Source organism: Aotus nancymaae, unplaced genomic scaffold (assembly GCF_030222135.1).
Source record: "Aotus nancymaae isolate 86718 unplaced genomic scaffold, 86718_ANA_hifiasm-v0.15.2.pri h1tg000003l, whole genome shotgun sequence".
NCBI lineage: Eukaryota > Metazoa > Chordata > Mammalia > Primates > Aotidae > Aotus > Aotus nancymaae.
This window is the reverse complement of record NW_026988414.1, coordinates 18,401,442-18,413,884: the sequence shown is the minus strand read 5'-3', so window position 1 is coordinate 18,413,884 and position 12,443 is coordinate 18,401,442. Positions and strand designations below refer to the sequence as shown.

General features: G+C 48.0%; 1 protein-coding gene across 7 annotated transcripts in view; it reads left to right on the top strand.

Moving 5' to 3' along the window:
- The window catches only part of RGS3 (regulator of G protein signaling 3), a 134,390-nt gene that overhangs the window by 25,028 nt on the left and 96,919 nt on the right, over positions 1–12,443 (top strand). For 4 of the 7 annotated variants that reach the window (XM_064378744.1, XM_064378709.1, XM_064378704.1 and 1 more), the window contains 3 exons: positions 6,936–6,996; positions 8,101–8,191; positions 8,793–8,848. In XM_064378744.1, the coding sequence (XP_064234814.1) occupies positions 6,936–6,996; positions 8,101–8,191; positions 8,793–8,848 (208 nt within the window). Of the gene's footprint in view, positions 1–6,935; positions 6,997–8,100; positions 8,192–8,792; positions 8,849–11,904; positions 12,102–12,443 lie in introns of those variants that run through there. The other 3 variants (XM_012461897.2, XM_021672162.2, XM_064378716.1) reach the window with 2 other exon arrangements.

Sequence of the window (12,443 nt, the reverse complement as noted above, 5' to 3'; positions counted from 1 at the left end):
CAGAGAGGCATATGGACACTCAGCAAGCCCATTGGGTGGAGGCAGACATCAAACTGCTGGAGAAGGAGCCGGTCATGCCATTCATGGCTTTTGGAAAGAAAATGAGGCCAGGGAAAGTGAGTCAGCGTCATGGGGCAGTGTCTCCACTTGTTGCCTATTTTGGGAAAGTGAGATGCCTTATTAAACAAAATACAGCCAAACTCATGGTCACAGTCCCAGCCTGAAGCTCAAGAGGATCAGAGCCTTCGGAGCAGAGGGCCCTGTGAAGCTGTGAGCCACACACAGGTGGGCTGGCCTCCTTGTGCTCTCCTTGTCCTCTCCTTTATCGATCCATTTTGGAATGAGATGGCCTCTGAGCTGGAGGAGGCAGACAGAGTGATTGCAGGAAACTTCGGCTCTGCTGAATGCTCTCAAATCAAATTGTGCCTCTCTGAAGGTCGGACATTCAAGTTATCAACATGAAAGACAATTGTGGAAGGAAGGAAACATTTACGGAATTATTCTCTGTGCCAAGCACTTTACATACATTATCTCATTTTATCCTTATCATGATCCTGAGAGGTAGGAATTATTATTGCCCCTCTCTTCAGAGAAGAGGAAACTGAGGCTTATGAAACCTGCGGCACTTGCTTGAGATTATATAACAGCTCATATTTATCAAGCACTTACTGTATGTGGACATTAATCTAAGCACATGCCATGCGTTTTCCAATTTAACCCTCACAACACCGTAAGAGGTAGGTATTATTATTATTATTGCTCTTTTACAGGTGAGGAAACAGGCACAGAGGCATTACATAACTTGCCTAAGGTAACACAGATAGGGTGCCGTGAAACAAGATATAAATGCAGGCAGGCTGGCGCCAAGCCCAGGTTCTTGTAGCCACGTTACAGTACACTTGACCATCTCACATGGATGATAAATGACTTCAAAGCGTACTCTTTCTGTGTCAGCATGCTTGCTCCTCAGGACTCAGGCTGCTTCTCATTGCATTTATAGTGTAGTTTCATTGATTGTTTGATTGATTGAGACAGGATCTCACTCTGTCACCCAGGCTAGAGTGCAGTGATGTGATCAGAGCTTACTGCAGCCTGGGCTCAATTGATCCTCTAGCCTCAGCCACCTGAGTAGCTGAGACTACAGGTGCATGTCACCACACCCAGCTAATTAAGAAAAAAATTTTTTTTTGTAGAGACGGTGCCTTGCTATGTTACCCAGGCTAGTCTCCAACTCCTGGCTGCAAGTGCTCTTCCTGCCTCAGCCTCCCAAAGTGCTGGGATTACAGACATGAGCTGTTGCTGAATTGACAGTGGAGTTTTATAAAATCATTCAGCCAGATGTGTGGAGGTCATGATTTGAAACTGATAGGAGATAACAGGAAAGCATCTGTTTCACTAATTCTCACAGTCCTCCCGGGGTGGCTGTGAACCTGGATTAGAGAAACAAGATGATCTACAAAGAAGCTCTGGGGAAGGGCTAGATGATTGCAGTTCACCATGGTGATCACAGTGGGAACTGAGGAGAACCAGGCCTCAGCACAGTAGATTTTGGCTTAGCTGTGACTAGCTGTATGACCATGGGTCAGTCCCTTCCCCATGCTGAGCCTCAGTTTCCTTGTCTGTAAAATGCGGTGATCGCTAATGTTTCTTTCAGCTTCAAGGTCCTGTGAGTTTTAAAAAATTATAGGCATTTTCAAATGCATGCAGAGGTAGAAAGCATCACATAATAAACCCTCGTATACTCATAGGGCAGTTTCATCTATTATCAGTATATGGCCAATCTTATTTCATTTACAGCCATCTACTCTCCCCTTCTCTGGTGAATTATTTTAAAGCAAATCCCAGACATCTCGTCTCATCAGTATATATTTCTAAAAGATGGCTTTAAAAATTAATCATGATGACATTATCACACTTAAAAATTAATAGTAATTCCTCAGTATGTCAGTGAATATGGGACTCAGCTATTTTAAAATTCTGTTTGATAATATGGCAAAAGCCAAATTGAAGCTTCTAGTATTAATTGTAGCATTTTCAGAACTTGTGGCCAGGGAACAGACTTGGAGAGAATTATAACGATGGGTACCAAGGTAAAAAATGTATATATGTATTATATTTATATCTCCAAAGATTATGTTCAATATATTATATATAATATGTAAATTATATATAACACATATGTAAATTATATATTATATATTATATGTAATATATAATAAATAATTGTATTATAAATTATATATTATATAATATGTAATTATATAATATATAATAATACATATAATAATTACATATTATATAATATATAATAATATATTTTATATTATTGGTATATACAAATTATAATATATAATTATATGTTATATTTGTTCTTTATATATTATATATTTATATATGTAACTAAAGAACATTATATATACATGTAATTAAAGGACATAGTCTTTTTTTTGGTAATTTTTTTTTTTTTGAGACAGAGTTTTGCTCTGGTGTGTGATCTCAGCTCACTGCAACCTACCCCTCCCGGGTTCTAGTGATTCTCCTGCCTCAGCCTCCTGAGTAAGCTGGGACTGCAGGCATGGGCTACCATGCCTGGCTAAGTTTGCTATTTTTAGTAGAGCTGGGGTTTCACCATGTTGGCCAGGCTGGTCATGAACTCCTGACCTCAGGTGATCCTCCTGCCTTGGCCTCCCAAAGTGCTGGGATTACAGGCATAAGCCACCACGCCCAGCCAAGGACATAATATTTTATGCTAATAGTAGCTACATTTAGGGAGATTCTGCTTGTGATTTGCCCTGCACTGTCCCGGGCGTTGTAAGTGTATGCAGTCTTTTAATCCGTTTTATAAACAAGATCTCAGTGCCAAGTACATGGCCTAATGTCAGAAAGCTTGTGACCAGTGATGGGTACTAGGCTTAAAGAAAAAGTGAATGGAAAAATCTATATTCAAGTCATCAAGTTAAAAATAAATTAGGATTAAATAGTGTAACCCTGTAACAGAAATAGTTTTTTTTTTTTTTTTTTTTTTTTAGACGGAGTTTCGCTCTTGTTACCCAGGCTGGAGTGCAATGGCGCGATCTTGGCTCACTGCAACCTCTGCTTCCTGGGTTCAGGCAATTCTCCTGCCTCAGCCTCCTGAGTAGCTGGGATTACAGGCACGCGCCACCATGCCCAGCTAATTTTTTGTATTTTTAGTAGAGACAGGGTTTCACCATGTTGACCAGGATGGTCCCGATTTCTTGACCTCGTGATCCACCCGCCTCGGCCTCCCAAAGTGCTGGGATTACAGGCGTGAGTCACCGTGCCCGGCCCCAGAAATAGTTTAAGACTTCTGAGAGGGAGAACTAAAGTGCATTTCCTCAAAAATAATATATTTTTTCATTTTGTAAAGAGTCTGCAACCCTATGCTCAAAAGTAAACCGAATACTATTCCCCGCAGGCGCTGCATGAAGCCTTTATACTGGCTATTCCGCCTGCCCAAATGCGCTTCATTCTCTCTTGTTCAATTCACAGGTCTTCTCCCAGCCTCTCAGCCCGAAACTACCTCTTGTGTCCCCGAGCCTTCAGAATTTGTTGCCTGCACTGTTCATCTGTCAATCTCACCCTGTCTTGTGGCATCCCCTGTATTGCTGTCTTGAACTGCTATTTAAATTCCTGGATGTTTGTCTTGTTTCCTTAATGCTGTGGCTCCTTGCCCAGTGCCTGCCAATCATGGTCGTGATGGATTCATCCATTTGTCAAGCCTTCACTAAGTGCACCAAGCCCAGAGCTCAGGGATTAGCAGTCAGAATTAACCAAGGCTTGGTGCCAGAGACATTGCAGCTAGTGAGATTTCAGGCACTCCCCAGGATGAGAGGTAGTTCCCAAGTTTATAAACTGACTGCTGTATTGTCATATACTCAGGTTGCTTTAAAATAAGTGTTTCTTCCTCCAAAGATTTTTTAAAAGCAGGCATAAGAAACAGCTAATTGAAGAACACTTAGAGGTTCCTGCTTATGGACCTTAATTGTGGCAATTTACTCTGCCTGAGTTATCGTGAAATCATGGGAGGCCCCTTAGCAGGAAGTAAAACTCAAGGGAGGCTATTAACCATTTAACATTCTCTAAGCACCAAGGAATGAAAATTTCACTTATTGAAGAGCAGAGAGAGGCTGCCCAGCTAATGCATTGGCCTGGAGATTTAGAAAGTTTCAGCCCTACCCAGTATGAAAGAAAAGTATACAGCAGAGTAGTATAGGCACCTGAATAGCCGCTGGATTTCTCTCAAATGTGTGACAAATAAAATGAAATTGGTATAAGGACTCTGGTGGAGTCTTGCCGAGGCTTTTCTGGAATGGCAGCTCAGATTAGTGCCAGCTGTTTCTGATGGTCACTGCAACTGTCTCCTGTTAGTGCTGACTTGGCTACATCCCAAGGGGGAGGAGTATTTGTTTTTGGCGGTGGGCTGGGGAGGTGGATGTGGAAGGGTCGCTTTAATGGGGTGAGTGCATTGTCCTTTTTGAATAGATTATTAATAGAGCCTTGGATGATGAGAGAGACAAGGGAGAAGGGAGCAGATGGAGCCAAGGCTGGAGGAACTGGGAGCAGGAGGAGTGGTGGATGGGCTGAGAGCAGTTGTTGAGAGACAGCCAGAAGCAGGGGCTTCAGCCCTGTGCCATGGGACAGAGCATGGGTTTGCAGGCAGGTGGACCAGATTTGAGGAGCAATCCCCCAGCGTCCTGCCTCCTGACCCCTCGCTTGACTTGGCTGCCTGTGAGAAGCTAGTTTTGCTTTGCTTAGGACTGTCAGGTAGTAAGCTGCCACCCTTTCCGGAGAATCTGAACAATATGTCTTTATAGAGACCTTCTAGATCACTGACTGGTGCAGGCATAAGTGGGTGCTTGGCAGGATCCCGTGGAGAGCTTTCTCCAGGCTCCCATGTCCAAGCCTTACCTTGGACCAACTGGTTTTGGGTCCTCAGGAAGAAGTCCTGGAGCACAGACCTCAGACAGGCTGTTCAGGTGGTTTTGTGGCACACTTCTGGTTAGAACCACTGCCCTAGCTCAGGACCCCTTAGACCAGGGAATTTACTACCTATCCAGCAGCGTGTTCGATCTTTGACTTTGATATTGTGCCTTCCACAGGACATGCCAAATCTCTCATTTTTGTGGGTCCTTCAGATATTGAAGGCAGCCTCCAGGGTTATGCTCCAGCCTAAATATCCATGATGTTTCTTGATTAATAGTTATTAAACCAACCTATGAAGGAGTCCAAGTTGAGGATGGGGTAAAAGAGAGGAGAACAGAAAGATAAACATTAAAAAAACCCTTAGTGTCAGGATAGAACAGGATGTGGCACAATAAAAGTACTTAAAAGTAGATCAATACTGTCTTTTTTTTTTTCCTGATTACAGGAAGGATACTTGTTCCCTATGAAAACAGTGAAAACCCATAAAAGAAAATTAAACCCTTAGTAATCCCACCTAACAGATATAACCACTGTTAGTATTTTTGTGGGTGTCTTTCTCATTAAACTCACATTACTCATTAAATTTACAGCTTTGTAAACTTCCTTTTCTCTAACAATAGCAAGATATTTTTGGACTTTATTAATATTAATCGATGTTATCATTATTATTTTTTTGAGACAGGGCTTGCTTTGTCACTGCAACTGCCTCCTGTTAGTGCTGACTTGGCCACTTCCCAAGAGGGAGGAACAGTTGCACACAATCACAGCTCACTGCAGCCTTGACCTCCTAGGCTCAAGTGATCCTCCTACCTCAGCCTCCTCAGGCAATGGGTCTATAGGCTCATGCCACCATGTCCTGCTAGTTTAAAATTTTTTTGTAGAGATGATGTCTCCCTATGTTGTCCAGGCTGGTCTCAAACTTCTGGGCTCAAGTGATGCCTCCCAAAGTGCTGGATTACAGGTATGCAGGTGTCAGCCACTACACCTGGCCCATGCCATCATTATTAAAAGCTGCCAACTCTTAGTCCTTGATTGTTGGACGTTGAGGCTCAATGGTGGACATTCTTCAGGAACTCTGAATTCTTCTTCTTCTTTTTTTTTTTTTTTTGGCTCTGTTGCCCAGGCTGGAGTGCAGAGGCGCCATCTCAGCTCACTGTCAACCTCCACTTCCCAGTTTCAAGTGATTCTCCTGCCTCAGCTTGAGTAGCTAGGATTACAGGCATGCACCACCATGTTTGGCTAATTTTTGTATTTTTAATAGAGACAAGGTTTCACCATGTTGGCCAGGCTGGTCTCAACTCCTGACCTCAAGTGATCCACCTGCCTAGGCCTCCCAAAGTGCTGGCATTACAGGCATGAGCCACCATGCCCAGCTGTGAATTCTTTTTAACCAAGAAGGACCAGATTGAACTTAGTCCCTTGCCATAGTCTGACATCCTCATGGGGCCTGACCCTGGCCCATGCCTACCTGCCCTGCTGGCAGCCAGGTCAGATTGGTCTCAGCAACTTTCGTGTCATGTTGGTTTGGACCTTGATCTGTAGCCGTCTAAGAACTGCTCAGCTCCTTCCTGGACCTGAGACAAAACTTCTTGAGCTTGAAGTCCCATAACTATTCTTCTCCACTGAGCATCACCGACTGACGTGGGCAAGGAGGTTCCCTGTGGGGACCCGCTCTTCAGATCTACCAAGCACTGGAGCAGTTAAAACTCGTGAAGTACCTCTGAGCTTTTGTGTTGGTGGAGAGAGTGCTGAACTTGTCCTATGATCTTGGGAAAAGGACCAACTCTGAGTCTCCATTTTTCCCTCTGTAAAATGGAGATAATAGCTCCTCTCTAGCCTGCCTCACACAGTCAGAAGGATCAAATGAGATGATGTGGGTAAAGTGCTTTGTAAACTGCAGTGCATCAGGCAAACCCATGCTATGCTTGATAATGGACCTCCTGATAGAGCCCAACAAAAAGTGCTGACTCAAGCCTCAATTGTTCTCCCAGACAGAGTGGACTCATTGGCTGCATGAGCTTTGGGGTGAAGTCTCTCCTGACTCCAGGCAAGGTGGGTCCTAGGGATGCTCTGTCAGGATCATCTCACCTGGGCCGGGGCTGGTACAGGCAGGGTTTCTCTCTGTGAGATGGGACCCCACTGAGACAGGGGCCTGCTGGGGTTGTCTGCATAGAAGTACTATGTTTGTTACCTGCCTAGCTGAGGGTTTTGGTCCCCTTCTTGGTTTGTCTTGCCAGAGAGCCATTGTTAGGCAGCCCAACTCTTCCCAGGAGGCCCTGAGTCTAGCGTCTGCTGTTGAAGGCACTGGCAGATCCCCTGGGGCCCAGAGCACTCCTGGGCCGGCCCCAGAAGAGGAGGACCAGGTGCTCCCATGGTCTGTTCCAGGGGTCCTCGTCTTATGTCTACCAGGCCTGATATTTCTGGGCCTGACAGGTGCTTGGGGATGGAGTGAGCAGCACCATCCTCTGTGGAGCTTTCCTTCAGGCTGCAGGAGGACTCTGGGACCTGAGAATCCTCCCTCTGGGTCACTGGTCCCTTATCAATTTCTACTCGGTACTGCACCCCCCAAACTGGAAGGTGGAGGGTGGGGAGACTTCCTTTTGTACATCCCTGGAAATGTCCTCGTGGCATGTGGCATGGCCTGCCATGTAGCTTTGTGTCCTGGGGTGGATGGCTGAGGACCCTTTGTCCTGCACATGGGTCCTAAAGAGCTTCTCTTGACTGCAGCCTTGGCCTCGTTCTCCTGGGAAGAGATGTTCCCCATGGAGACTGCTCAGGAGCCACAGGATGCTGACTTTTTGGCCTCTCTATCCCTCTTTCACTCCCTCACTTCTGTCAACAAATATTCCTATTGTATACCAGGCATAGTGTGGGGCACATCAGACAGCCTATGCACAACTTAGTGGGGGAGACAGGCAAGAAGATGGTTGTCCTCCAGGGATAAGAGGCTGTGGGAATGCGGCAGAGGGGAGAGCCAATTCTGCCCCAAGCATCACGGAAGGCTTCCTGGAGGTGCAGGCATGGCAGCTCAGGGGCAGGAAGACTGGAGAGTCTATCTCTCCCATGGGAGGGTGTCCAGTGGAGGGGGATCGGTGGCTGCCTGACCTCTGCCTCTGCCTCCTGTGTCTGAGCGTGCCATTCCTTCTCTTGTGACAGGAGATCAGTGGTTGGTACTACCTCCTAGGGGAGCACCTGGGCCGGACCAAGCACCTGAAGGTGGCCACGCGGCGACTGCAGCTGCTGAGAGGTGCCTGCACACCCACCTCAGCCTCCCTTCCCAGGACCTGCCCCTCTCTCCCTTCTTGCACAGTGGCATCAGTCCTGGTATTTGGTGACCCCTGCCACCCAGGCTGCTATCAAGCTGCTAGGTGCAGGGACTTCTCAGGAGCACCCACTAGAGTGCAGGCTGCAGGCAGCCTCTTGCCCATGCCTCCTCTGTTTCCTTGGAGAGGCTATGGCCTGACCGCATGTGGTTTAGCTCCCTCGCTTATGGGGTACTTTATGCTTCCCCAATGGCTCCTTCCCAGCTCCGTCTCAGGGATCCCCCAGGCTGCCTTGCTCACCTTGGGGTACCCACCTCTACAGACAGGGTGTTTAGGCCCTGCTATGATCTCCAAGGCTCAGAACATGGATTTCATGGCCCTTTTCATGTTCTGCCTTTCCCACATGCAGCCCTGGCCTCTGAGTCCCTGTCTGGATTGAGCCTCAGGTGTCCTCATATCCTGAGGCCAGGAGTGGCCCTGGGCAGCCCCATGAGCCTGTTGCCCAGCACTGTGCTCTGGGTGGTCCAAGGAGGGGAGCCTTCTGTGCCACCAGCAGCTTTCTGATTCTGCTCTGTTGCCTTCCAGACCCACCGCTGAGAATGCCAGGAGGTGGGGACACTGAGAATGGGGAGAAACTAAAGGTAGGTGGGGACAAGCTAGGGCATTGCTCCAAGGGCTGCATCTGCTCCTTGTCAGCCCCTGGGCCCAGGAAACCCCTAAAGGGACAGCATTTGGTGCTTGAAACTCAGCCAGTCATGCACTCAGCAGGAATGATTTCTTGACTTTCCTGAGGTGTATTATAGGAAATAAATGCTCTTCTCAGGGTATCCATGATCATGGCAGGGATGGGGAAAGAGCCAGGCCCCAGCCTCTGAAAATGCAAACATCTGGATCTTACTAACTTTTGGCCTCTGGAAACTGAGTCCTCCCCTTCCCACAGGCCCTCTCAGCCCCCTGCTTCCTCTGCGACTGAGGCTGAATCACCCTCTCAGGTTAGGTCTTCTTGATGTCAGGGGGCAGCTGTGATTTTGAGCCTGAGACCAACGGGTTCTCCATTAGGGCTTCAAGTCTGGAAAGGAGCCTTTTTCACATAGGGGAGTTGGGAGAATTCTCCAAAATTCATTCCATCTCTGCAGGGCATGGCAGGGGATCTATTGTTTTCTTTAACAATTAGAGAGGGAATTACTTGGCTAGGTGTGGTGGCTCACGCCTGTGATGCCAGCACTTTGGGAGGCCGAGGCGGATGAATCACCTGAGGTCAGGAGTTCAAGACCAGCCTGGGCAACATCGTGAAACCCCATCTGTACTAAAAATACAAAAAAATTAGCCAGGCATGGTGGTGGATGCCTGTAGTCCCAGCTTCTCAGGATGCTGAGGCAGGAGAATCACTTGAACCTGGGTGGCAGAGGTTGCAGTGAGCCAAGATCATGCCTCTGCACTCCAGCCTGGGCGACAGAGCTAAACTCTGTGTCAATTAAAAAAAAAGAGAGAGAGAGGGAAAAACAAACTCCCAGCAATTCATTAGCCTCTGTGTACCGGGTACTGTTACCTAATCTTTACTGCTCTGTCTGAGGCAGCTGTCACTTCTGAATCTCACAGATGAGAGGGACACATGTGGTTCAGAGCGTTAGGCCTTCTCCACGGCCACATAGCTGGCAGGTGGTGAAGGCAGGTTCTGAGTGAGGGCCAGCTGCCTTTTCAGGGTGCTGTAGCACACTGCCTCCTATGCGTGGCCTAGCTGGGAATATACGACGTTGCTGTAGTTCCTAACAGTATGTTACATATTACACAATATCGGTGTATTACAATCTACCAAACATTTTCACTTTCACTGATTCAAGTCATTCACTCATTCATCATTCATTAAATATTTCCACCTATGTGGGCTGGGCCCTGTGCTGGGTGCTGTGATACAGCCGTGGACCTGTCCAAGGTCTGGCCCACTGAGCAGTTTAGAGCTGTGCTGGCCAGTGTGGTGACCACCTGCCACCTGTGCCTGCTGAGCACTTGTAATGTGGCTAGTGTGACTGGGGAACTGAGTGTCAACTTCAGTTTTAAGTAATTTCAGTTTATCTGGCACATGTGTCTAGTTGTGACTGGGTTAGACAGAGAAACTTGCCAGGAGTAACTTGTCAGGTTTGTTTTCTGTGGATTCATTAGGAGTTGAAAAGCTTTCCTCTGGCTTCTGTGGGGAACTACAAAGACCTTTTCCCCTCTCTCTGTACTTGCCAAGCACAGAGAGGGTGGTGACCAAGGGACCTCCCCAGGGATTTGTGGAAATTACGTGGGCATCAACACCATAGGTTTCCTTCCTCCAACATTGTAGGTTTCTTAGTGACTTGGAAAGTCCTGCTGCATGCTGGATTCTGCACATAGGCCTTGAGCCCTGGGGGCCTTGTTCTGTGGTACATTGGATTTCCCTGAGCTTGCATACTCAGAGATGTCTGTGGGACTCAGCAAAGAGGGTGTGCTTTTCAGAGGCTTAGTTGGGGCTGGGGGAAAGCCCCTGGAGGCATCTCTTCAGCTTCTGCACTGTGCATTTGGGGAGATGGAGGCCCAGAAACCTAGGTGACCTGCCCACAGTAACACAGGAACCAAAGCTGGGCTGGACCAAGGAGGCCTCTGTCATCAAAGGCTTGAGTGGGTGGCTGGGCTTCCCTAGGCCCTCTGAGATGGGCAAAAGTGGTTGGGCTCACCATGTGCCGCTCTGCAGGATGCTGTCCTGGGACTGCCAGGCAGGAAATAGGACCTGGGTTTTGGTCCTAGCCCCACACTGCCCTGCTGTTTGATCATAACCTCTTCAGACCTCAGTTTCTTCATCAGTAAGATGAAGAGGCTGGATTGTCTGTTGACCTGGAAATTTTATCCACGTTTGACTTTATGGTCATGTATCACCAGATCCGGACAGCAACCCACTTCCATGGACAAATGACAAAGAAATTGACTTCTTTTTTTTTTTTTTTTTTTTTTTGAGAGAGTCTCGCTCTGCTGCTCAGGCTGGAGTGCAGTGGCGTGACCGTGGTTCACTGCAACCTCTGCCTCCTGGGTTTAAGTGATTCTCCTGCCTTAGCCTCCTGAGTAGCTGAGACTACAGGCACCTGCCACCACGCCCAGCTAACTTTTGTATTTTTTTCAGTAGAGACAGGGTTTTACCATATTGACCAGGCTGGTCTCGAACTTCTGATTCTAAGTGATCCATCTGCCTCGGCCTCCCAAAGTGTTGGGATTACAAGTGTGAGCCACTGTGCCTGGCTGAAACTGACTTTTAAGTAGTTTCCAAGTGGCAGGCAGGTCTTCAGACTCCAAATGTTTTATGCTCCCTGTCTTGAGATGGATGTCTGTGAGTGCAACCCCTCACAAAGTGTCCTTGGATTATTTAGGCTGGGGTAGTCTCCTGGATTTCTAGCGGGGACCCTGGGACTTGCAGGGAGAGGAGGCGTTGTTATAGAGCAGCTGCGTTTTCTGCCTGGGTTCTCCTCCAGTGAGGGGTGTTTGTAAGAACACTGGAATCACAAAGTGGCCCATGGCGGAGAATGCAGCCAGAACAAAGGCGCCCTCTCCCCGCCAGGCCCGGGGAATACTAACTAGTTGACAGGAATTTTAATATAAAACTCTCCCTCTTCCTTGTCATTCTGAGGTTTCAGGAAGCCTTCGGGCTTATCGTGCAGAGGCACACAGTACAGACAGGGCTTGGGGAGGTGAGAGGTGATTTCCTGCCATTCTTCTGTGGGGCGGGCTTCCCAGGGTGCTCATGCCAGGCTGACGGGTGCAGTGCGGGCTCCCGCTGCTGGGGGAGAGTTGGGTTTTCATGGGGCAGCAGCTGAGGCAGGACCCGCAGCCATGAACCGCTTCAATGGGCTCTGCAAGGTGTGCTCGGAGCGCCGCTACCGCCAGGTGGGTGCTTGGCTCCTTGTAGGGAGGCTGTGGGGTGTTTGGGATGGGGGTGGAGGGACCACCTGAGCAGGACCTTGCTCCCCACAAGGTCGCCTGTGCCCCCTCCTGCTCCCTGGAGGCTCACTTTGATATCGGGAGGAGGATTTAGAGCCAGGAGCTGGACCCAAGGACTCTTTAGGGCCCAGGTCTGTGTGGAGTCCTAACCACTGGCTAGGTGGTGTTTTTGATGAGATAATCCAGCTGGCTTTCTGTTCTTTTTATTTGGGGAGGGCCTGTGGGTGTGAGATTGAAAATGCTGTGGTTGCTGAGCAGCTGGGAGGGGAGTTTGTATTTTTGCTAATT